The sequence below is a fragment of the Gnatocerus cornutus genome, chromosome 7 (genome assembly GCF_029298725.1).
Source record: "Gnatocerus cornutus isolate USDA-ARS CGAHR chromosome 7, icGnaCorn1.1, whole genome shotgun sequence".
NCBI lineage: Eukaryota > Metazoa > Arthropoda > Insecta > Coleoptera > Tenebrionidae > Gnatocerus > Gnatocerus cornutus.
The window spans coordinates 10,570,904-10,597,847 of NC_142239.1; the positions used below are offsets into that span (position 1 = coordinate 10,570,904).

At 35.0% G+C, this 26,944-nt stretch overlaps 2 protein-coding genes across 5 annotated transcripts in view; both read right to left on the reverse strand.

The window, feature by feature from the left end:
* The window catches only part of RapGAP1 (Rap GTPase activating protein 1), a 119,504-nt gene that overhangs the window by 30,277 nt on the left and 62,283 nt on the right, over positions 1–26,944 (reverse strand). For 2 of the 4 annotated variants that reach the window (XM_088040631.1, XM_088040632.1), the window contains one exon: positions 14,639–14,825. In XM_088040631.1, coding sequence (XP_087896757.1) covers positions 14,639–14,825 — 187 coding nt within the window. Of the gene's footprint in view, positions 1–47; positions 371–14,638; positions 14,826–23,186; positions 23,356–26,944 lie in introns of those variants that run through there. The other 2 variants (XM_088040633.1, XM_088040634.1) reach the window with 2 other exon arrangements.
* Positions 23,454–24,272, reverse strand: LOC148170872 (uncharacterized). Its single transcript, XM_088041165.1, has 4 exons — positions 24,042–24,272; positions 23,938–23,961; positions 23,688–23,901; positions 23,454–23,638 (listed from the first exon to the last, which is right to left on the reverse strand). The coding sequence occupies exons 1-4, from the start codon at positions 24,270–24,272 to the stop codon at positions 23,541–23,543; spliced, it is 567 nt and encodes a 188-aa protein (XP_087897291.1). The 3' UTR covers positions 23,454–23,540.

The following is a 26,944-nucleotide window of genomic DNA, read 5'->3' on the forward strand; positions in this document are numbered from 1 at the left end:
CCGTTGGTCAATACCATCGTACGTCACCATTGAAACTCTCGCATTACCTGTAGAGTCGCCCCTTTCTGTAAAGTCTCGCTCCTGCCCGTGGGCAAATCCTTCCACCTCAAGACACCCATCACAGCCTGTCTAACCCACCCTCTCGGTAAAGTGTTCCTGTCCGTTTCCGTCAACGTACGCATTTAGTCCACGAAGAATCACCCCCTTTCACAAAAACAACACCCCATCACTCCACTAACTTCACACCACTTCATTCAAGTTCGTACAAACAAACATTAACAAACAACAGCCTGTCGCGAACTAAACATTCGAAACCGTTTGAGGACACGGCATGCTGCTGCTACCTTTCCAGCAGACAAACCGACCAATGGAAGCCTTCAACTGGCGATATGAAACGACGGATTCGAGAGCTTTCGGAAGCGTTCGCTGGAGTTTGAAAACTTGGTCACGAAGAAGTTGGGAATTGTGGAAAATGAGCGATCGGAGCTGCATTTCGGCTCTCATGACATATTTATTTATAATATGGGTCGAAGCACTTTGGACACGTGAAACGACAGGTGCTACGTGTCGGAAACAGGCGGCATGTGCCCCGATCGAAGACAGATGGCTGCCGGAGGAAAATGGAAACGTGGGGGCATTAAATGCACGGGTGGTGTTTACTTCGAAAGGCGATTTGGAACGCCAAGAAAAATTGAAGATTTTCGCAAATATTGCTATTTAACAATAAAATTTATAGGTGCTATTACATACTTCCGAGTGGTTTCATAACTGCGAAGTTTTAGAAGAATTGTAATTTAAAAAAATATATATTTTCCAGACAAGCAAAAAATTTTGACAGTTTTGACAGGCAGTTAATTTCTACAATGAAAAAATGAAAATTTCGAACTCAAATTATTGCAGATCGATTTCTAATTTTTTCGTCATATTCGCCATAATTCCGGAGATATCGGAGAAAATCGTTTCCGGAGCTTCAAAATTTTGACCCTCTAGCGACAACCCAAAATTTCAAAGGCCTCTAACTCAGTTATTTGTTGACGAACGAAACAAATAAAGATATTTTTGGATTCTGCGCAAAATGCTGGGTAAAAGGAGTACCAATACTTTAAAATTCCTCCATAAATAAGTGAGATATTGACCGAGCCTGTATTAGAGCCCGAAAGGCAGCTAACTTCTAAATTTTTAGCAACAGAAGTACAAGAAAAATGATTATTCAAGTTAAAAAATAATTTATCCGGCATGACGCATCAAATCGCGACTTCAGTCAGAGCACATTCTCCAGCTAATTTAAACATGCGTGGAATAAAATTAGCTTTAAAGATAGTTCGAGTCTCCCTCAAAACGAATGCCAAAGGCTTTCCAGCACTTAATTAATTACGAACCAGTTCGGAAGTTGCACCACCACACAACTTCCAAACATATTCTTCAGCAAACTTTCAGTTTTCAAGGTTTCTAAGCACGCCCGCTGAAAAACACGTTTGTTTGTGTAAGCTTTTATCGAAAGCTCTCTGATTTACGGCCCTCTTAGCGATTATTTTTATGAAAGGTCCTGATAAAAGTTACCTGCTCTCCAGGTGACGTCTTTCTTAGGGTGAAACGACGACAACAACAAATCCGATGTTTTTGAATCTCCGGGCCCGGAGCGCCTCCAGGAACACGACTTATTAACGCCAAAGCGTATTATTTCGCTTAATTGTAGCCTCCGGGTTCGGGCGTGTCCACCTTTCGCTCTCAAGCCGTCGAAGGATGAACCGTGAAGACTTCACGTAGACGAAAAGAATATTTGTGGGGTTCAGTGGAAGGTGTCGGTGAGGCGAATGGGCGTTTGTGTGATAGTTGCAGTGTGTGGTTCCCATGCGTGCATCGGTTACTCCGGCTTACCCAAACACCGGAAAGCCGAAACGGATGTGACGGTCGCGCTCAGATGCCCACGACGACGACACAATGCAAGACTGTTGCGTTCCAATGAAAAATGACGAGGAATGGCATTGTGGCATTGTCACGGCGAAGATGAAGAAATTCGGGGCGAAATTCGAAACGGAGAAGACATGGGCCTAATTGAATTGGCATTTTTCCTTTATTCGACAAATTTGTCCACATCGTCATTAAGAGAAGATGAATAAACCGGAGAATGACAGCCCTGGGCGTTTCAATTTCCCGACTGTGTGCCGTTAAATTAAAACAGAAATTGAAATGACTCTTATTTAGCGAAATTAAAATCCACAAAAAGGCGTCGAATTCTCTCCACCGCTTGCGAAAACTAACTTGTCCTTAGGAAATGAACCACGTTCCATTCATTTCAAAAGTTTAATATTACAGTAAACAACACGATTAAATAAAAGTCAAGTTTATGCTTTGTGCGAACCTGCGGCGACCACTTTCACTTGTAACTTACCGATTAAGAAACATAAAAATTCAGACTTTCACAGCGCCGTTTCTGAAAATCGTTTTTATTTTTCTTGCCCCCCATTTCCGGATCAAAACCAAACATAAATCGCCTTTCCTATTTAATGTAAATTCACACCCAATAAGTAAGAAATGAATCTTCCAACTATCGCGTTTCGATCTCGCCTAGTTCACACCGCTGGAATTTATTGGCGAGTTTTTTCTTAATCCCGGGAAGAACAGTTGACGTGCTTTTATTACTTTTACCTTAACTTCTTGCGTTGACACGTTAAAAGCTTGGAAGTTTGCGGAAAATAGAAAAGTTGGGAGGCTATTCAAAGCACTTACAGACCTGCTTCTTTCTCGTTTTGTTTATCGGATGCGAGGATTTTAGAAGCAAACAGAGCCTAATTGGGTGTGATAACGAGCTGAAGAGTCGCTGAAAATCGGTGAAATCGTCGTTTTATCGGTACTTTCTCCGTGGCAGATCCTTCCGATCGCGAGGAATATTGAGTACTTTCAAATGTGGATAAGTTGATGAGATTGTGCGGAATGTTGATGATGCGGAAAATTGATGATTTCTAAATTTGATGGACTTAACATTCTTGCAGTGACGCTCTAAAATAGTTGTTGGATAATAATTTTACGTTTGCTAATTTCGAAAATGCATTAACGTTCATTCTCGAGTGACTTTTACTCATTCTTTTTGCAAACTTCCTGTATATACATACATTTATAAAACACGAGAGATTTTAGAGACAATTATTATAAAAATAAAATATCCAACATTTTTCGTTATAATTTCTGATTCTGGTAATTTTAGTGTCACAGTAATAAAATTTAGGCCCGTAATTACTAGAAACTTGCTTGTTGACTACAAATTTTTAAAAATTTAGACTGAAAAATTCAAAATCTAAAAGCTTTCATTTATAAAAAAAATCAAAAAAAAGTTTTTTAGTAAAAACCTGTGATAAGCAATTTTAGTGTTACAGTAATGAAATTTGGTAATGTTACTACTTCAAACTTGCTTAATTAACTGTGCCGAATTTTAAAAATTTAGATTAAAAAATAGCGGTTTTAAAATTTTTTTTCTAAAAATTACTAAAAATGTTGAATATTTTTTATTAAGAGCAGTAATACTGCCAATTTAAATGTTACAGTAATAAAATTTGGAACTGTTACTACTCGTTACTTGCTCATTGACTTCTCCAAATTTCAAATTTTTTAAACAAAAAGACTAATTTTAGAAATTTTTATTTTCAAAATGAGTCAAAATTGCGTTTTTTTTTATTTATACCTGTGATTCTAGTAATTTTAGTGTTACAGTAATAAAATTTAGAAATGTTACTTCTGGGCACTTGCTTATTGACTTTACCGAATTTCAAAAATTTAGATCCAAAAATACTAAAAATTACTAAAAAAATGGTATATTTATTATTAAAAGCTGTAATTCTGTGAAGTTAAATGTAACAGTAATGAAATTTGAACCTGTTATTATTTGTTACTTGCTTATTAACTGCTCTAAATTTCAATTTTTGTTTAACAAAAAAGACAAATTTTAGAAATTTTTATTTACAAAAGGACACAAAATTTAAAGTTTTTATTATTTAAATTTGTAATTTCTGATAATTTTAGTGTTACAGTAGTAAAATTTGGCAATGTTACTACTTCTTCAAACTTGCTTATTAACTGTGCCAAATTTCAAAAATTTAGATCTAAACTACCTACCTGTTTTAGAAATTTTTATTAAAAAATAACTAAAAATTTGAAACATTTTTTAAGAGCTGTAATTCAGCCAATTTAAATCTTATAGTAATGAAATTTGAACCTGTTACTATTCGTTACTTGCTTATTAGCTGCTACAAATTTCAATTTTTTTTTACCAAAAAAAAACAAATTTTAGAAATTTTTATTTCCAAAATAACACAAAATTTAGAAGTTTTTTTATTTAAAATTTCTGATTCTGGTAATTTTAGTGTTACAGTAATAAAATTACTACTTCAAACTTGCTTATTAATTGTGCCAAATTTCAAAAATTTAGATCCGAAAATATCTGGGTTTACAATTTTTTATTCTAAAAATGACTAAAAAACATTTTTTTTAATATGTAATTCGGCCAATTTAAATGTTACAGTGATGAAATTTAGACCTGTTATTATTCGTTACTTGCTTATTGGCTGCTCCAAATTTCAATTTGTTTCAACAAAAAAGACAAATTTTAGAAATTTTAATTTCCGAAATGAGACAAAATTTAGAGATTTTTTATTTAAACCAGGCGACTCTAGTAGTTTTAGTGAGACAGTAATGAAATTAGGCAATGTTATTACTCCGAACTTGCTAATTAACTGTGTCCAATTTCAAAATTTTAGATCCGAAAATACCTGGTTTAAAAATTTTTATTCTAAAAATGACTAAAAATTTGGAACATTTTTTATTAAGAACTGTAATTCTGCCAATTTAAATGTCACAGTAATAAAATTTGAACGTGATACTATTCGTTACTTGCTTATTGACTGGCCCAAATTTCAATTGTTTTTAATACAAAAAAATTATTTTAGAAATTTTTATTTGATAAGTCAAAATTGCGAGCAAAAGAAAATAAAAGAAGTTTTTAAGCTGAAACCGAAAAATAAAAGTGTTAAATATAATTGCTAAGTATTTATAAATCACGGATTTATTTTGTCCGCCAGTTTAATAATTTTCCAGCAATATTTTGTCCACAATATAATTTTTTTTGCGAATTTCCTGGGATTAGCGGAAATTTACGAAACAACGGCCGATTAAAATTTTGTTAAATATTTCACGCGTTCTATTTACGGCGGATATTTACAGCCCAACAAAATCAAAAATAACGAAGTGAAACGTAAAATTTTATTATCGATTTGTGCCGCCTCCGTGGAACCTGTGAATGCCATTTTTTCTTCTAATGACCAATCTATCCAAAACCAAATAAAACTCTTCCTCTAATCACCATCTTCCAATCTCCCCAATTACCGAATCTGTTTGTTTACCCACGTTAAAATTCTCGCATGATGTTAATGCCCGCTCATTAGCCCCATAATTTGATTACTCTCAACCTGTTCGTATGGATTTTTATGTAATTTCATGCAACAACTAGCACTCGACCGCTAATTGTTTCCGTAACTGTACAACCAACACAATAAACAATTTCGTCGTTGTGGTATTAAGTTGAACTGTGAATGCTAATGAACGCAGCGTTTCACCCCAAACAAAATTAAATTTCCCCGCAAAAAAAACCAACACAGACTCCGAGATTTAATTACAAGATGCAATCGATCGGAAAAATTCGCGTATAATGATGACGGGTCGGAAAATTCAGTGACGGCAATTTTTCAATTGCCCAACACCAAACTGTCGCTGTAATGTTTGTTTATTCAGCTTGTTTCGTATGGATTAGTAAAATAATAACGACTCTGGACAAACAAATATGTGGCGAATTTCAATTTCGGTGATGGACGAGGATATTTATTATCGTTGTTACGAAATCTGTGATGGAGCGTGTGTTGAGAACGTGCTACGGTTAATGGTAATTAACCTTTTTACCACTATGTTTTGCAAGTTAAATTACTAGGAAGTTACTAGAAATGAAGTTCCTTTCAAACCATCTGATATTGAACATCCTGTGTGCTCCAACGCCACGGGGAATACGCGAGTTAACACCGAAGAAGTTTCAATTAGAATTGCATCTAAATCCCCAAAGCTCCCCGAATTTGTTATTACTTCTTAACAGTAAATTATGACGGACTCGGTTCGCGGAACGGAGATAATTAAATTAAATTACAATAGCGAAAATTTAAGCTGTTCCTACTCGCGACTTGCTTATTGGCTGCTCCAAATTTCAAGTTTTTTTGACAAAAAGACTAATTTTAGAAATTTTTTGTTTCAAAATGAGTCAAAATTTTGAATTTTTTTTATTTAAACCTGTGATTCTGGTAACTTTAGTGTAACAGTTGACAAATTGGCAAATTTGACAAAGCTACTACTTCAAACTTGCTTATGAACTGTGCCTAATTTCAAAAATTTAGAACCAAAAATACCCGTTTCAGAAATATTTATTCTAAAAATGGGTAAAAATTTAGAATATTTTTTATTAAGAACTGTAATTCCGCCATTTTAAATGATACACTACTAAAATTTAGACCTGTTACTATTCGTTAATTGCTTATTGGCTGCTCCAAATTTCAAATTTTTCAACAAAAAGAAACAAATTTTAGAAATTTAAATTTCTAATTTAGAATTTTTTTATTCAAACCTGTAATTCCAATAATTTTGTTACAGTAATAAAATTTGGTAATTCTACTACTTTCAACTTGCTCATAAACTGTGCCAAACTTTAAAAATTTAAATCCAAAAATACCCGTTTTAGAAATTTTTTAGAAATTTTTATTCTAAAAATGATTAAAAAGTTGGAATATTTTTTATTAATTAGCTGTATTTCTGCCAATTGAAATGTTACAGTAATGAACTTTGGACCTGTTACTATTCGTTACTTCCTTATTGGCTGCTACAAATTTAAAATTTTTTGAACAAAAACAACAAAATTTAGAAATTTTAATTTCCAAAATGACATAATATTTAGAAGTTTTTTTATTTAAACCTATAATTCCAGTAATTTTAGTGTTACAGTAATAAAATTTGGCAATGTTACTACTTCGAACTTGCTTATTATCTGTGCCAAATTTTAAAAATTTAGATCCAAATATACCTGTTGTAGGAATTTTTATTCTAAAAATGACTAAACATTTAGAATATTTTTTACTAAGAGCTGTAATTTTGCCAATTTAAATGTTACAGTAATGAAATTTGAACGTGTTACTATTCGTCACTTGCTTATTGACTGCCCGAAATTTTAATTTCTTTTTAACAAAAAAGACAAATTTTAGAAATTTTAATTTCCAAAATGACACAAAATTTAAACGTTTTTTTGTTTAAACTTGTGATTCTGGTAATTTTAGTGTTACAGTAATAAAATTTGAACCTGTTACTATTCGCGTCTTGCTTATTGGCTGCTACAAATTTCAAATTTTTTTTAACAAAAGAGACAAATATTTAGAAATTTTTAATTTCCAAAATAACACAAAATTTAAAAGTTTTTATGTAAACTTGGATGGTTACGATAATTTTAGTGTTACAGTAATGAAAGACAATGTTACTACTTCGTACTTGCTTATTAATTGTGCCGAATTTAAAAAATTTAGATCCGAAAAGACCTGGTTTAGAAATTTTTATTCTAAAAATGACTAAAAATTTGGAACATTTTTTATTAAAATCTGTAATTCGGCCAATTTAAATGTTACAGTAATGAAATTTGGACCTGAAACTATTCGTTACTTTTTTATTAGCTTCTCCAAATTTCAATTGTATTTTTTTTTTAAGAGAAAAGACAAATTTTAAATATTTTAATTTCCAAAATGACACAAAATTTAGAATTTTTAAACTTGTGATTCTGGTAATTTTAGTGTTACAGTAATAAAATTTGACAATATTACTACCTCGAACTTGCTTATTCACTGTGCTAAATTTCAAAAATTTAGAGCTGAAAATACCCATTTTAAAAATTTTTATTTTAAAAAATTATTAAACACTTAAGAATATTTTTCATTAAGAACTGTAATTCTGCCAATTTAAATGTTACAGTAATGAAATTTGAACGTGTTACTATTCGTTACTTGCTTATTGACTGCCCCAAATTTCAATTTTTTTTATGAAAAGACAAATTTTAGAAATTTTATTTTCCAAAATGACACAAAATTTAAAAGTTTTTTATTGTACTTGTAATTCCAGTAGTGTTACAGTAATAAAATTTGACAATGTTACTATTTCGTACTTGCTTATTAATTGTGCCGAATTTCAAGAATTTAGATCCGAAAATACCTGTTTTAAAAATTTTCATTCTAAAAGTGACTAAAAATTTGGAACATTTTTTATTAAAATCTGTAATTCGGCCAATTTAAATGTTACAGTAATGAAATTTGGACCTGATACTATTAGTTATATACTTGCTTATTGGCTGCTCCAAATTTCAATTTTTAGTTTTTAACAAAAGATAAATTTTGGAAATTTTTAGTTCCAAAATGAGTCAAAATTACCAAATTTTTTTTCTTTAAACCTGTGATTCTAGTAATTTTGGTGTTAGAGTAATAAAATTAAGATCCGAAACTTGCCAGTAAATTATGACGACCTCGGTTCGCAGAACGGAGATAATGAAGTAAAAAGAACTTATCAGATGAAACAAAGCGACTCTTTCTTTTCCTTAATTAAATTTTCGTAAAAATACGGGGCCATCAAGCTGCGTTTTTTCCTTGAGAAAATATAACTGTGATTCTGAATGATTCGTCGCGATAATAATTCGTTTTAAGTGTGACGAAACGCGTTTGTAGGTTTATCGTCGGATATTTAAAATTTAACAGTGGCGTTGTCCCGGCATTTCTTATGCTTCTCAAGTATCTGTGCCACACGAAGAATAAAAAATGTAATGACAGTTTGGAGGAAGACGGTTAACGAAACAAGACCACCAGGTCATACGATTCGAATCTTTTATTCTCTCTCGAATTTTTCTAACCTTGGCAGGTTTAAGTGAAGGATTTTCATGATTGTATCGTATTACGTCTATTGTTGAAATTTGCAATGATAATGCGTGTTTTTCATTACAGGCAACAGGTTTTCATATTTAGCATGCAAGACTCGTGAAAATCTCCATAATATGCATGATAGTCTGTTGGGAAATTTTAAATTCGTACCCTCTAAATCTCCCCAATTTCCAGATCATTCCACCTGCTGGTTGTTCATTTCTCGTGGGCTTGTGCGAAACCTAACGGAACATTTATTCTTTGTGTACTCACCTTTGTAACCTCTTTTATGACCAGACATTAAACTTGCTCGGTACCATTTCTTTCCCAGGAATGTCACCGCGAAATCAATCCGTTCTTCGGACATCCTCTGGTTCATTTTTTCTTCCGTTCCAGACAAAGGTGCTTTAGATGAGTGATTTCTACCATCAGCCATCGTTATTACTGTGTGAAAGTTTGCGGAAAATTCGACGAAGCGCTCTAATGTGGAGAGTCATTAGGGTTGGGGCTCCGCCCTCTCCTCCATTAATTACTGTTTTAAACTGGACTGATAGGATTTTCTGTTTAATTCCATTTAAGTCGCACTACTGTCTCAAGGGGTGCAATTAGCACGGAAATTGCCCAATGGGGTGAGGCTCCAGGGGGTCAGCTTAGGAACAAGAAGGTGAGGTGGCGCCGCCGAATGACCGATAAATGTTGTACAATGCTCGTTGCTTTCCACGATGTTAGATAACCGAGCCTTTCACTGTTTTACACGTCTACGTGTTGATTACCAGACGCAAATAGCACACTTGTTTGCTATAAAGACCATCTACTGTAGACTTCCATTCGATTCTTCAGGCTCTTGGATGACAGATGGCAATTTTCAATCACAGGTTAACGCAGCGATTCAATCCCAAGCTACCTCTTAATGGATCCTCGCACAAACAAGCTTCCACTTAGATCGGCAAGGGTAGATAGAGAATCATAACACGTCTAAGAACCTGAAGGGCGGCCAGATAAGCCCTTCTGTACAATCGATGTGACAAACGGAGACGTCGTGACGCCCTAACTTCTCCAACTTTGAAATTAGTTCGGGGGATGCGTCACCAGGTCATCACCTGCCCCCAAAGAACGAAAGAATGTGCTCTGAGTCAGAGTGCATTGAATTGGAGGCGTTGTGGCGAGCGGAAGTTCGATATTCCGCAACACAAAGTTCCCGATATCTAGCATTTGATAATGGAATTCAATGTTTGCGTGTCAGCAACATAAAATGGAATAAACTGAATAAGAATAGTTTTTGGCCCAATAAAATCGTTTGTTTACTGAGTGCGTTTGTAAATAAAAAACGGAGTTCGAAGATGACAACTATTTGACGATACAAGGATTCTTTATTTTAACACCAATTCTCAGTTATATGAAAATCAATATTTGCTCGTGTAAGTGGGAAAATGGTGCTGCTTCAATTTTCAATTTTTTTCAACAAAAAAGGCAAATTTTTGAAATTTTAGTTTCCCAAATGACATAAAATTTAGAAGTTTTTTTGTTTAAACCTACAATTCTGGTAATTTTAGTGTTACAGTAATAAAATTTGGCAATGTTACTCTTTCGAACTTGCTTATTCAGTGTGCCAAATTTTAAAAATTTAGATCCGAAATTACCCTTTTTAAAAATTTTTGTTCTAAAAATGATTAAAAATTTGAAATATTTTTAATAATAGCTGTAATTCTGCCAATTTAAATGTTACACTAATGAAATTTGAACGAGTTACTATTCGTTACTTGCTGATTGACTGCCCCAAACTTAATTTTTTTTACAGAAAAAAACTTTTTAGAAAATTTTAATTACAAATTTAGAATTAGATTTGGAAGTTTTTTTATTTAAACCTTGTGATTCCAGTAATTTTACTGTTACAGTAATGAAATTTGCCAATGTTACTACTTCAAACTTGCTTATTAACTTTGAAAAATTTAGATCTAATAAAACCCTTTTTAAAAATGTTTTATTCTAAAAATAACTAAAAATTTAGATTTTTTTTACTAATAGCTGTAATTCTGCCAATTTAAATGTTACAGTAATAAAATTTGGACGAGTTACTATTCGTTACTTGCTGATTGACTGCCCCAAATTCCAATTTTTTTTAACAAAAAAACAATTTTTAGAAATTTTTATTTCCAAAATGACAGTTTCTTTTATTTAAACTTGGGTTATTCTGGTAATTTTAGTGTTACAGTAATGAAATTTGGACCTGTTACTTGTTTATTGGCTGCTCAAAATTTAAAATTTCTCGAACAAAAAAGACAAACTTTAGAAATTTTAATTTCCAAAATGACACAAAATTTAGAAGTTTTTTATTTAAACTTGAGTGATTCTGGTAATTTTAGTGTTACAGTAATGAAATTTGGCAGCGTTACTACTTTAAGTTTGCTTACTAACTGTGCCAAATTTCATAAACTAAAATCGATTTAGAAATTTTTATTTTAAAAATAATACCTGTAATTCTGCCAATTAAAATGTTACAGTAATAAAATTTGAATCTGGTACTATTCGTTACTTGCCTATTGACTGCTCCAAATTTCAATTTTTTTTAACAAAAAAGACTAATTTTAGAAATTTCCAAAATGAGTCAAAATTTCGAATTGTTTTTTATTTAAGCCTGTAATTCTAGTAATTTTGGTGTTGCAATAATAAAATTTGGAAATGTTACTTCTTGACACTATAAATAAAATAAAAATAAATACAAGGATTCTTTATTTTAACACCATCAATTCTCACTTATTCTAAAATCAATATTTGCTCGTGTAAGTGGGAGAATGGGGTTTGATTTCGAACTGTTTGAAGGGCGAATTCGATTTATGCAAATTCCGTTACTAAGTAATGACCGTGGATGCTAATTTTGCCTGAAGTGCACGCACCATCGCAATTACGTCAGATCGATACTAAATCGTTCATTTCTCTGGTAAACCAAAGCCAGCCGAAAGGTACAGTTGACCCTAACTAAACGCTGAGCAATTAGGGAAGTTATAATGAGAAATTCCGTTAGAAATTGCGTCTCTCTAAAAAATCCAAACGGATTTGAATCCTCGCCTAAATACCCCTTGAAAGCAACTTCGTCTTTTACGCATACACGCCCCTTCAGCAAAATGCTTGCAGATTAAGATCATTTGAATGATAATCCGAGCTTTTTTCAAGTCTACACCGTCCGGGACGTCGGAAGAATGCAATAAAAGGAGCTTTACCGTACCCATTCACAAAGAGCTTCTTTATTCAATTTAAATCCATGATCTCGTGGGACCCCCACATCCTGCATATCGATATCCGCACAGGAAATGCAGGGGCAAAACCACTTCTCAACTTTCACTCAAAACTCGAATTCAATTACAGGAATTATAGCGCCATCTATCAGTGAGGAGCGCAAGTGAAACTAGCAACTGTAATTCCGGTTTGCGCGTCAACTAGTGCATGTTTGGTTGCCTATCCCCGGTGTAAATCAAGTTGCATAACTTCGGGAAACGAAGATTTATTACAGATCGAAAGTTTTTGTTCCCTGGGGAGCTACGGGAGCACTTTCCCGAATTAAAATGTGCTCGGGACCATAAACAGCAAACACTCATAATTTAATGCTTTCCAGTTCACATTCCGGGCTTTCCCGAGCCGCACATTACGATAATAAATTTTCCTCTAACACCCACGGATTTATGTTTTTCCCATCCAGAGGATCGGGATTATTTATTTCCGGGCTTAATTCAGATTCCCGGAAACCACGAGCGACATTCTCCGGACTCGTAATTTCGGTGTAGTAGAAGTATGCGCGGGATGCCGGAGGCGCTGGACGCGGTTCTTCACTTTTAATTGGTGAGTGTCCTCGTTGAAGAACAAATTCGACGCCCTTATTAAAGATTTAATCGCGTGTTCTTTAACCTTGATTACAAATCGTACGTTAATTACTTAACAACTCATTCGGGGAACAAAAGTCGTGCACGCGTGGGTGTGCGATAAATCAACGGAACAATCACACCCTATCGAAACCGGGCGATTTATCTTTCATCATTGAGATCGGGAAATAAAAGTAACGGTGTCGTAAATTGGACGAGAATCTCCGTGGATTCTCTTAATTAACAACGATGATGGCGATATTAGTATCCGAGGAATTCCGATCGTCACTTGATGTAATCAGAAAATGAGGAGTAGGCGAGGCGCGTTTCCTGCGATCACGTGGTTACTTCCCCTCCGGAAGCCATTACCGCGACCTTGGTGCGGTTGCCTCCCCTCGTGCCGCCATTAAAATAGGTCACAAAAACTAAGAATCAATAACAAATCATATTAATGAGAATCTAAAGGTTGCCACCTACACGTCCGTTTAATCTCATTTGTACAACACAACAATCACTTCCTCGTCCATTATCTTCTCATTGTGATCCAGTATTGAACTCTTCAAAACGATTTCATAACACTCAGCCCACGTTACTGTCATAACTGACCCATTTTTACGAGAAAAATTTCTTACCGGCTAAACAAGGCAAGCTGTAGGCACGGAAAAGTGTGCAAACGTCCCAAAAGAGATGCTACCATTTGCACCCCGTGGGCGGAAAAATCTCTTAATTCATTCCAACGTTAATAAAGGCCGGTAGGCGGTCCGAGACTTAAGTCATTGTGTTTAATATTCATCGATTAAGTCTCGGCTCGCTGCCATTTGCGGATTGCGCCATTAATTTCGATGATTAAGAACTGAAGGGCAAAATCTCGCCGGACACGTTCTTAATTTTTTTCCGTGTTAAAAAACTAATCTGAGCCCTTTAGAAGTGACTTTCGCGGTCTAATTAACGAAGCACAATAAATTGAAGTTGGCGAAAGCCTTGATTAATCAAACGAAGGTTTGACAGCGAGTTTGTTTTCGATCAACGGGGCCAAACACGCGCATGCTGCCAACTGTTAAAATAAACCACCAGACTTTCGGAATATTTTAGTTGGGAATTATTCAACAAACGTCACATTAAGTGCTATCGTAAATATGAAAACATCCACCATAATATCATGAACGTCGGTTTGATTAATGGTATTTTGGTCCTATGAGCCTGGCCCAGATTAAATATTTATTTTGGACATAAAGAGTCGATGATAAATTGCAACAATAAATGTCGCATAAAATGGATTATTTATCCCCGTATAAAACCGCGTTACCGAAGTCCAACTGTACCCGGATTTCTGGTTGCCTACTTTGGTTTCTGGGTAATTTTAGTGTTACAGTAATGAAATTTGGCAGCGTTACTACTTCAAGTTTGCTTATTAACTATGCCAAATTTCAAAAATTTAAATCAAAAAATCCCCGTTTTAGAAATTTTTATTTTAAAAATGACTAAAAATTTGAAATATTTTTTATTAATAGCTGTAATTCTGCCAATTTAAATGTTACAGTAATAAAATTTGGACCTGTCACTATTCATTACTTGCTTATTGTCTGCTCCAAATTTAAATTTTTTCGAACAGAAAAGACAAATTTTAGAAATTTAAATTTCCAATATGACACAAAATTTAGACGTATTTTTATTTAAACTTGGGTGATTTAAATACGACATAAAAAGTCGATAATAAATCGCAACAAAAAATGTCGCATAAAATGGATTATTTATCCCCGCATAAAACCGCGTTACCGAAGTCCCACTGTACCCGCATTTCTGGTTGCCTACCTGGTTGAAGTACGCCGGTAGAACGCATCTTTGGTCATCTAATCTGGAACTCTGCGCCTTTTCGAGTAGTTCGAACAGATCGCACGTCGTCCCTTTCAGCCTCTCCGGACTTTGTCTCACGGGGGCGCCCTGCACCCCCGGTAATGCAGTCGTCCCGTGCCATGTGGTATTGCTCTGATGCTGTCGCCTGAAACAAACATCCATCATCCATATCGTCCAACTCAACTGCAAATAAGTAATTCCCCTGTATCAGAAGTCCGATCTGATGGACTTCCGGTCAACAAATTAACTCGTGACTCACGCCACGCGGGCACATCTGGTGGTGAAAAAACGTGTGCCGGGGCGCGTGGGTCCATAAATGATGAGGCGCACCCTCTGCCAGCCCCGAAAACACAAGCCGGAGCGCAGATGGAATTTTATCTCGTGGTTCGGTGAGCGCTTTTAATTAAATTATACGTCGAGCGTGTCATTCAAACAATTTTTATGGTAAATGTAAAGGAAAGTGAAGACGAAAGTGCATTAATTGGTTATGAGGAGATTCAATAGGAGCACCAACAATAAGTGAAGAAAGTGTGGTGTAATTAGCTTGCATTTACACCTAGGAGAGGAATGATATTCAAATTTAAACGTATTTCCGCCCACCAAGCTCCGTTCTCTTTGCATCAAGATCGTGGAAAAAAAACAATAATCAATGGGAAAACTCAACGATTTTAGTCAGCGCGTTTAGTGGCCAGTAAATCATACTTTTGTCGGCATGACAAGCACACGAATAATTTTACGTAATTTAACTTCATAACTCAAAAGCCCACACGTTGATAATTTCTCAAAATTACCTTATTAATATTTTTATTGCTACACATTACATGTAACGTTAAATCAACAAACTACCAACTTCCATAAAACCGAAGTGGGTCAAAAAGAAGAGAAAAAATGACCAGAGAAAGCTGGAGGCTGAGAAAAACCTGTTACTAGTAAACAAACCCTTGTGCTTTTGAAAGCACTCGTCTTTTGACAAACCAAACGTTGCATCATCTCCGGAAAGAAACTGGTCATTAAAATCGAGATCGCACGACATCGTAAAGAATGAGAAGTAATTGCAAATCACGGTTTTAAATCGTGATAAGGTCGACAAAAAACACAGAAATAATTACAGATACTGATTTTTAATACCCAGAAAATACGTTAACTCGAGATCTGAAGATGGCTGCATTATTCTAACAGCTCACACAAGTATCAAGTTTCATATTTCATCGTCGCACAAAACCCTCTTGTCTCACAAAAATGAGAATAAAACGTTAATGCCGACGAATTTATGTCCCGGAAATGTCACGGGAACGGGAAAAGTCACTAATAGGTCAAGCGAACTCCCGAAATGTCAACAAACTATCCTGGAACAGAGGGACTTTATGTAACGAGTTTGCTCAAATAAGCAGCTCATCTCCATAATCATACAAGTGGACTTCCTCTATTGCAAAACGTCGTCGTTCCATATGAAATTGTGTAAAAAATTCATGATTTATGAAGCAAACCGCCGAATTATTAATTAAAGTTTTGCAACGAGATCGGTTAGTTTAATTAAAGCTATTTATAATAAAAGTTCTGTTAGCGCCGCTTCGCAGTTAATTTCGGATTAATTAATCTCTGCTTGTAAGTTTTATAAACAGAAGCTGTGAGGTCGAGAAAAAACGTGAAAAAGTGGCGTTCAGATCATTATTTATACAAATGCGGGGAATATTTATCTCGTGGAACAAAAAGAAGTGACCGGAATGAAATTCACAGGCAAGAAGAAGAATTTTTCTAGGACCTCCAAATGATTACAGGGAAACTTCTCCAAAGAGACACCTCTAATAAGCGGACAGTTTCGAATTCCTTGGCATAGTTCCATAAGCACAATAAGTAACAAAAGACACATTTTAGAAATTTGTATTTCGTCAAAATTTCGGAGATCCTTCACGAAAATTCGTAATTTTAGTAATTTTAGCTCTGCAGCTATGAAATTTGGGGAAGCTACTACTTTTGAGTCGTACATTAACTCCACGAAGTTGCAAAATTGGTGAACGAAAGACACAAATTTTAGAAATTTTTATTTTTGAAATAAAAAAAAAATCGAGATCCTCCACCAAAATTCGTAATTTTGGTAATTTTAGTTCTACGCCAATTAAATTTAGAGAAGTTACTATTTTTGAGTCGTATATTAACTCCGCAAAGTTGCAAAATTGTTGAACGAAAAACACAAATTTTACAAATTTTTATTTTCAAGATTTAGAAAAAAATTCCAATACCCTCCACTAAAATTCGTAATTTTGGTAATTTTAGTTCTACGGCAATGAAATTTGGGGAAATTACAATTTTTTGAGCTGTATATTGACTCCACGAAGTTGCAAAATGGTTGCACAAAATTGCAAAATTGCAAAAAATTGCAAAGTTGCAAAATTGTTGAGCGAAAAATACAAATTTTAGAAATTTTTATTTCTGAGATATAGAAAAAATTTCCAACTTCCTCTAATCAAATTTGTAATTTTGGTAATTTTAGTTCAACAGCTATAAAATTTGAGAAAATTACTTGTTTTGAGTCGCATATTAACTCCACAAAGTTGCAAAATTGTTAAACGAAAGACACAAAATTTTAATTTTTTTTTTGAGATTTAGAAAAAAATTTCGACTTCCTCCAATAAAATTCGTAATTTTAGTTCTACAGCTATGAAATTTAGGAAAGTTACTACTTTAAAGTCGCATATTAACTCCACGAAGTTGCAAAATTATTGAGCGAAAAACACAAATTTTAGAATTGTTTGCCTTTGAGACTTGGAAAAAATTGCCGACTTCCTCTAATAAAATTCGTAATTTTGGTAATTTTAGTTCTACAGCTATGAAATTTGGGACAGTTACTACTTTTGAGTCGTACATTAACTCCACGAAGTTGCAGAATTGTTTAGCGAAAAACACAAATTTTAGAATTTCTTATTTCTGGAACTTGGAAAAAATTTTGCAGATTCTCTACCAAAATTCGAAATTTTGGTAATTTTAGTTCTACGCCAATTAAATTTGGGGAAGTTACTATTTTTGAGTTGTATACTAACTGCACAAAGTTGCAAAATTGTTGAGCAAAAAATACAAATTTTAAAAAATTTTATTTCGGAGATTTAGAAAAAAATTACAACTTTCTCTAATAAAATTCGTAATTTTGGTAATTTTAGTTCTACAGCTATGAAATTTAGGACAGTTATTACTTTTGAGTCGTACATTAACTACACGAAGTTGCAGAATTTTTGAGCAAAAAACACAAATTTTAGAATTTCTTATTTCTGGAACTTGGAAAAAATTTTGCAGATTCTCCACCAAAATTCGTAATTTTGGTAATTTTAGTTCTACGCGAATTAAATTTAGAGAAGTTACTATTTTTGAATTTTACAAATTTTTATTTTCAAAATTTAGAAAAAATTTCCGATACCCTCCACTAAAATTCGTAATTTTAGTAATTTTAGTTCTAGGGCAATGAAATTTGGGGAAATTACAATTTTTTGAGCTGTATATTGAGTCCACGAAGGTGCAAAATTGTTGAGCGAAAAATACAAATTTTAGAATTGTTTGCCTTTGAGACTTGTAGAATTGCAGAATTGTAGAGCAAAAAACACAGATTTTAGAAATGTCTATTTTTGAGATTTAGAAAAATTTTCGAGATTCTCCACCAAAATTGGTAATTTTGGTAATTTTAGTTCTACGTCAATTAAATGTGGAGAAATTATTATTTCTGAGTCGTCCATTAACTCCACCAAGTTGCAGAATTGTTTCTCAAAAGCCACAAATTTTAGAAATTACAACAAAATTGGAGATAGCAAACATTTCATTTTTTAATACCGTACTTACATTTTCTCTGCCGCACTAACTATTGGTGCCTCCACCCACGAACTAACAAAACGACTTTGGTATCCACCCAGCACAGTACCCACAATCTCAATAAAACTTATTTTGATCCTGAATATGATAGCGTCTAATTTATTTACACTATTTCCTTGGCGGCATTCCACCATAAACGAAATAAATTTCCAGTTCACACATTCTAACGTATTTTCTCTTGTAAGATGATATCAGCACATGCATAAAAACCACAAGTGATTAAAACTGACGTATTTTGCCGGAGCGCTGATGTTTTTACAGAATGAAACGATTTTTTTTCACGTTTAAATATTTGGTAGTCTGTGAAGACCATCCCATGATTGATAATGATAACGGTAGTTTAGCGATAATTTTCTTATCGTTTCTTCGTACATGACAAACAGAATGACTAATGTTTATTCAAAAAAGAGATAATGTCGCCACATCCAGTGAAAGTCTCCAAAGGCACTAATCTGCGACTATTTAGATTTCGATGCAATTCCCAGCCGGCCCACCGAAAAACCCGCAATTTCTTTTCTGGGAACTTAATTATATTTTTATTGTTAAGTAGTACCAAAATTGAGTTAGCAGTTTTCCCAATTAGTACCTATGCAAACAATGCCGGCAAAAGAGGTCTCGATAATGATTTCCTGTCTTGTAGCAACGGGTAATTTCCTCCTCCATCCGCTCCCACAGCGAAATGGACGCAAATATTTTCCAAGGGGATGAAATCATCAGTTCTGCGGCGAAAGAGAAATCGCGGATATGATGGCCGAATTGATAAAAAACGACAACAAAGTGTGACATAATTATGTTAATCCGCTAATTGGATCTTTGACATTTAATATCGGTGTTAATGTGTCCACGTGACGTTCAAACCGTATTGTTTTACCTCCGTCGAGTCTTCTTTTTCGAGTTCTTTACCCTGAATATCTGAATGAATTAAAATAAATTTGAATGAATCGGGATGAAGACTGGATTTTTCAACTGTCGTGACGTCTCGCTTCGTAATTGTAGGGGAGAATCCTGCATATAATTATCAAACTCATTCCGTGGAAATAATTAAATTGAATACAATCCAACGAAAAATGTTCACAAACTTCTGATGATCTATTGGAGCTTGATAATTCTGTGAATTTTCGACTGCTAAATGCGCTAAACTGTATTCTTTGTTAACATTGTTAGCCTTGATTGATGCGAGAAGTTCTTCGGATAATTATGGACGCTTCTGGTATGTGATCACCTGGGAATAGCATCCCTGTAATTATTTAATTTGTAGCGATGATCCGATCGTGTAATTATTGTAATCAAAATGCGTTAATTTCGTTAAAGATCGGAGAGACTGATACGACTTCAGGACAGTGGGTAAGGCACACTTTCATCCAAATATTCAACCTACCTGGAAAATTGGTGTATCGTCTTAGAAAATCAGGGGAAATCTCTAGGAAATCAGAAGAAGTTAGACGAAATTAGAAGGAAATAAGGAGAAGTTAGCCGAAATAACAAGGAAATCAGGGGAAGTTATACAAAATCAAAAGGAGAACGGGGAAAATTAGGCGAAGTGACAAGAAAATCAACAACGAAATCACATAAAAATTAGAGGAAGCTAGACAAAATCGCAAGTAAAACAGGGGAAGTTAGACGAAATCGCAAGAAAATTAGGGAAAATTAGACGAAATCAAAAGGAGAACAGGAAAAATTAGACAAAATCACAAGAAAACCAGCGATGAAATCAGGAAAAGTCAGACGAAATCACGCAAAAATCAGGGAAAATCAGACAAAATCACACAAAAATTAGGGAAAGTTAGATTAGACAAATTCACAAACAAATCAACAAGTTAGATAAAGGAAATTAGATAAAATCAAAAGGAGAACAGGGGAAATTAGACAAAATCACAAGACAATCAGAGCAAGTTAGACGAAATCAATAGGAAATCAGGGAAAGTTAGATAAAATCACACAAAAATTAGGAGAAATTGGACAAAATCACAAGTAAAACGAGAAGTTAGACAAAATCACAAGAAAATCAGCAATGCAATCAGGGGAAGTCAGACGAAATCACACAAAAATTAGAAGAAGTTAGACAAAATCACAAACAAATCAACAAGGAAATCAGGGAAAGTCAGACGAAATCGCACAAAAATTAGGGGAAGTTAGACGAAATAGGGGAAATTAGATTAAATCACAAGAAAATCAACGAGAAAATCAGGGGAACTTAGACAAAATCAAAAGGAGAACAGGGGAAATGAGACGAAATCACAAGGAAATTAGCGAGGAAATCAGGGGAACTTAGACAAAATCACTAGAAAATCTGGAGAAATCATTAGTACATCAGGGGCAATCAATAGAAAATCAGCCAGGAAAGCAGGGGAAGTTGGGTGTATGCCCTAGTGAAACTGACAAAAGAAAATAGATATTTTACAGATTACTATAACTGAAAAACTGCGAAAAATCCTCCAAATTTCCCCCAAAATATTGTTGCAAAACGCAGAAATTAAAGTTTTGCAACGCCTGCGACCCACTTCTAACATCGATATTTAAATTTTCGCCGCATTTTCTTCACCGAATCGTAACTCTAATTATGGATTTATGGATTTTCTCCAAAAACCATCGAGCACACGACCCAATTATTCATCGTTTAATGCAAATGTCCTCGCCAATTACGCTATCTAGAAACTCTTTTAATTCCAATCCTCCATAAAAAGGAAATTTCTCCAAAAAAACTCCTTTTTGTCATTTTCCTCGTTCTTTCTCTTTGCCAGTTTTGATACGATAGAAACCAGTAGAAAGTTGATCGTAAAATTAATATATTTCTGTCCATAAACCATGAAAGTTACAAAACTCAATTGTTCCTGTAAAAACTCGATGGTTTTATGGCGATCGAGAAATCTAACCTTTCGCTCACATTTAACAATACAAGAGGCATCTTCGACGGTTTATTTTCATTCTTTTGGAAATTTATTACTGTCATTAGTTTTGTAAACCTTGGCCGAGTTTATGACCATTGTAAAAGATTCTCACGACATTTCGAATGTGGAAAATTGGGAGTTTTCTGACCCGAAAACACGGAAAAACGCAAGTATCTAGTGCGAAAAGTTAGAACTTCCTCGTTGATACCCACGTATCATGCAACGCTAAAGTGGCAATAGCCATTTATATAACTACGAACGGTGCGTAAATTAGAATTGAAGTTAAAAGTGTTACGTAAACACCACAAAACTTTTTTGGATAATCTGCGATTTACTTTGGCGTTATTTACAGACCTGGAGGTAAACATTTGATTCCCAAATTCCGAAGAAAACAAACAGCACAATAATGATTTGCGCCGATTAGTTATCTTCAGATAATGATGGAAATGTCGCAAACTTGTGACATTTATCGACGCATATGGTCAGAAAATTTCCTCTTCACGACCGAATTTGTCATCGCAATGACCTTATTTCCAGCGGAAGCAGAGATATGTTAACACGTAATTTTAATTGCGCTACGCCGAATGTTTGAAAAATTGCGGGAAGCGTGGGGTTATTCGCACAAATACGCGGCCTTGGCTAATAAAAGAGCGATTTAGATTGTGTTGTGCTATGGAAAATGCAAATAAATTTATTCCAATGCAGCAAGTGGGTAATAACGATGGCGATTACAATTTCAACAGAGGAGTTGGCAATTTAAAGTTTCCACTAATTAAGAACGACTTGTTAACAGTTATTTACTTTATTGGTTGAGTACTTTTTCGAACTTTTGGACATGTGGACAGAGGCGGTGCTAAATTTTAGTAGCTAGAATCATTGGCAAGAAGACAAATAAATTATACAACCATTGCCTATTTTAGTCATTAAAAGAAATGTGTTAATGACTTTTTTTTATTAATTGGCGCCCGATTAAAACTAATTGATCCCTGCGTATTGTCACGTCACCAGTGAAACTGCGGAAACGTGGAGTAATTACGCAATGATTCCTCCACGGATGAAGACGGCGCAAGAGTTATAGCACCCCGAAGCACACTTTATTTACTAACGACCAATCTGATTATTTAACGCAGAAACAAAACGTCTTTTTCGGACGGAAATGAAATTCCTTATCGGAGATTCTTCGACGAAAGCGATGATTGATGTTGGAAAAATCTCTACAATGCGTCTGTGATGTCGTCTCGGTAAAACACGGACAATAAAATTACATCCAACTGTACTTTTATTATAGTCGACGAGTTGTTCGCCGATAGCATCTCGAGTAACATTTCAAAAGCGTGTTGGAAATTTGTCAAAAATGATCAAAAATGCGCAAGGATATCCGTTCCGTGGTCTAATTTTTCTTGCATCACGTTTTGTGCAATCGATCATGCACAATTATAGAAAAATTTACTCGTCAGTGCAAGTGAAATCAGATTACGAAGAAATATCGCCACAAGAGTCTATCCATTAAAATAATAATGACAATAATAAATCGAATGCGATAAGACGCTCCAATTTGGCAATAAATATCGGCACAAAGAGAAATCACTCGAGGCTTGGTTACACAACTAAAAAATTGAGATGTTTCGACCACGCAAAAATCTGAATAGCCGCTCGTCGCGCAGATCCGAATCCCATTGAGTTTTCGTGGTTCTCTCCCGACCTGATTACGCCACGGTAGAAATTAAGGAAATTGCACGCTTTAGGAGCACCGTTTCACTTACAATTTCTTGACGTGTCTCTTGCGCGCTATCAAAGTGTACGACTCCTTATGTCCGGTACTGAAGTACTTCATGATGCACTTATTGCACTTTGACCGTTACATCACTGCACTTGATCTCCGAAAAAACTACAAGAGGTGCGTAAAAGACACACGTGCGGCTACGGCTACGGCCGATGGCAACGTACGGTTCACTTCGCATGCCGGCCGAACGACTACTGAAAACGAACGTGTGCATGAATAGAGAGAAGGTGAAGCTCTCGGTGTGGATCATAAACTAGGGGGAACGCTGGCCTTTAGCGATTCCCCTCTTCGGCGGCGTGGAGGAACGGAGATCCTCTTTTCATGCCTCGGACGGTCAACAAATCGATGGAGGATTTGCGGTGGTCAAGATTAGGCCATGTTTCAATCGAAATTTCATTGCAGTAATCCCTTCTGTTTGGAACCTGCAGCCCTCTGCAAATCAAATTTTTACACCCTTGATTGTACAAATTTCGGGGCTAACCGTCCCCCGGTGTTTGCCACATGTGCTCCAATAGTCTTCTTGAAAGATGACGGCTCAAAGGGGTTCGAATTATCTTTAGAACGTTGCCAATATCACGATGCGTGGCCAAAGCCTCAGAATAAGCGTTATAGGGGGAATTTATAACAGTTTTTGGGGTGCAATAATTGCGAAAAGTGGAGCGATTTATTATTGGGGTGGAAATTCCGACCCAACACTTTTAGGGAAGAATCAAAGATGTCGTTGGGAGGACAGACTTTAAAATTTCAGTTTTTTTCTGAAAATTGGTGCTCTGGTAATTTATTCACCCCAAAATTTGGGTTACAGTAGACGCCACGTTATTACAGGATCCTAAACAATGTAACAGTCCGACCACAATGCAATTCCCTCAACTAAAACAGAGCGAATTAACTGCTGCAAGTATAAATAGAAATAATTCCGCAATTGCGTTGTACCGTTTGACGCATTTAATTTTTTAAAATATTTTTTTTCGAAATCTCGTCTCGGCAACCTGTGTGGTTTCCTAATTTGCCACTTTTCGTTTCTTCTCGCGGAGGTGTCAACAAATTTCTCCAATTCCGCTCCCATTTCCCCAGTCATTAAAACAGGGTCACAAGAAAATCAGCGACAAAATTAGGAGCAGTTAGACAAAATCACACAAAATAATTTGGGGAAGTTAGTCAAAATCAAAAGGAGAACACGGGAAATTATACGAAATCATAAAAAAATCAGCGACGAAAGCAGAGAACGAAATTACAAGGAGATCAACAAGGAAATCAGAAAAAGTTAGACAAAATCAAAAAAAGAACGGGGGAAATTAGACAAAATCACAAGAAAATCACCGACGAAATCAGAGGAAGTCAGACAAAATCACACAAAAATCAAGGAAAATCAGACGAAATTACACAAAAATTAAGGGAAGTTAGACAAAATCACAAATAAAACAGGGTAATAAATCACAAAAAAATTAGGGAAAATTAGACGAAATCACAAGGAAATCAGAGGAAGTTAGACAAAATCAAAAAAGGAACAGGGGAAATTAGACGAAATCACAAGAAAATCAACGACGAAATCAGAAGAAGTCAGACGAAATCACACAAAAATTAAGGAAAGTTAGACAAAATCACAAGTAAAACAAAGAAACTTAGACGAAATCACAAGAAAATTAGAGAAAATTAGACAAAATCACAAGGAAATCAACGAGGAAATTGAGGGAAGTTAAACAAAATAAAAAAAAACGGAAAATTAGACGAAACCACAAGAAAATCAACGACGAAATAAGGGGAAGTCAGACAAAATCACACAAAAATTAGGGGAAGTTAGACAAAATCACAAGTAAATCAAAAGAAGTTAAACAAAATCACAAAAAAATCCGTGAGAAAATCAGGGAAAGCTAGGTGTGTACTATTTTTAAAAAGCATTACCCCTGATAAGGCATCATGTCATTAACAGAAAATCACAAAAAATCAGGAGAAATCATTAGAACTTCAGGGGCAATCAAAGGATATCAGTAGCAAATCTGGGGAAGAAAATTAGACAAATTCACAAAAAAATTAGGAGAAATCATAAGAAAATCATCGAGGAAATCAGGAGAAGTTAGACAAAATCACCTCAAAATTTCAGTATTTTCTAAAAATGTGTGGACGCCACGTTATTATTACAGGAGCCTAAACAATGTAGCAGTCCGACCAACAATGCAATTCCCTCAACTAAAACAGAGCAAATTAACTGCTGCAAGTATAAATAGAAATAATTCCGCGATTGCGTTGTACCGTTTGACGCATTTCGTTTTTAAAAATAACGATTTTTTTTCAAAATCTCTACTCGGCAACCTGTGGCCTCCTAATTTACCACTTTCCGTTTCTTCTCGCGGAGGCGTCAACACGTTTCTCCAATTCAGCTTCCATTTCCTCTGTTATAAAAAGCACAATTTTACACAAATCGAAAACGGCTTATCTCTTATCTTTTCCTTTCTCCTCTTCATTACTTGTTGTCTCCACGCATTGTATATCACCCTTTCAAGCGAAGCCAGTATCTTCATTGTAATCACCCTCCCTTGCAATTTAGATCACAAGCACAGTTTTTCGAATAAAGCAGCCCCCTAATTTACAAGCAATTTCTTCTTGGTAATTTTCACCCCTCTTAGACTTGCCGCATGAATAATTTAAGGCAATTTTTCGCGAAGTGCCGTTGTTTTATTCTTTACGAGGAGGATTTTCCCGTTTCGGTTTCAGCTGCATCTGAGACTCCATTAACGGAGAAATATAAATTTTTATGAGATTGCGGCGAATTTTTAATTATTGGCACCAAAAGTTTTGTCTTCCGCTGAGTTCTTGCAGACAAAGCGCACGCATGTAAATTATGGTTGCTACAATGCACTCGCTTTGTAAGATGATAATCCTATTATGTTAATTTACTGGTTTAGTACACCAAATCCTTTAAAGCTCCATGTGCCCCCTGTTGCTGCGCTAATTAATTTAAACTGCTCCTACAGAGAGGTTACGCAAGAACAGCCTCCAAGAAAAAGATCAAACTTAATCCTTACCGTTGAACGGAGTAATGAACTGTTTAATCCTTTGTCCAACAGAGATTCTAATTAGAACCATTTTCGCAGTTTCTTCGTTTTTAATTTGATCGATTCCGCGAAACCGAAGAAACTGTTTGCTTGTGTTTTTCATGAAATTAGCTCACAATAGTAGTTTAACGGCCCATTAGGTTTATCATTGCACGAGGCAATACAAAAACATTTTCTGGCCACATAAATCGGTTTTGCTGACATTTGAAAATGCTGAAAAATGTAGCAGAACGTGATTTGCAGCCGGTCGAGTAAAATCATTGAATCGTATATCAGGATAATGAATAAGTGGATTTATACCTGTGGAAATTCATGGAAGCTTTTATTTGGAGCGCGTTTTACATAACTCAATTCCGGGGCTTTCCGGGGGCCAAATCTCCAACTACATTTTCTTCGACTATTAATTTAAACGTTGAAGAAGAGATAAATTGCCGTTTGTGAAACACGATCCCGCTGGAAATGTGACAAATTAGCGCGATTAGCAATAAGTCTCAAGTGATAAGGATCTGGAAACTAATTGATAATTTGTCTTCAAAATTCGTTAATTATGGATACGATTGCTCAATTTTTCACTGACCAAATTCCGTTAAAAATATATATTTTCGGTTCTGTTTGCGTTGTAACAACGAAATTTGGTGAGATAGCTCATTTTAATACATTAATTTACTGCACTAAATTGCAAAGT

What these genes read in the sequence shown, in the direction of transcription:
- LOC148170872 (XM_088041165.1), bottom strand. Translation starts at nt 24,272, where the DNA reads ATGGGAGCGGAATTGGAGAAATTTGTTGACACCTCCGCGAGAAGAAAC. An exon ending in TGTGGTCGGACTGTTACATT is followed by an intron (nt 23,962 to 24,041) that starts GTTTAGGATCCT and finishes ACCAATTTTCAG; the next exon opens with AAAAAAACTGAAATTTTAAA. An exon ending in AAACTGAAATTTTAAAGTCT is followed by an intron (nt 23,902 to 23,937) that starts GTCCTCCCAACG and finishes CTTCCCTAAAAG; the next exon opens with TGTTGGGTCGGAATTTCCAC.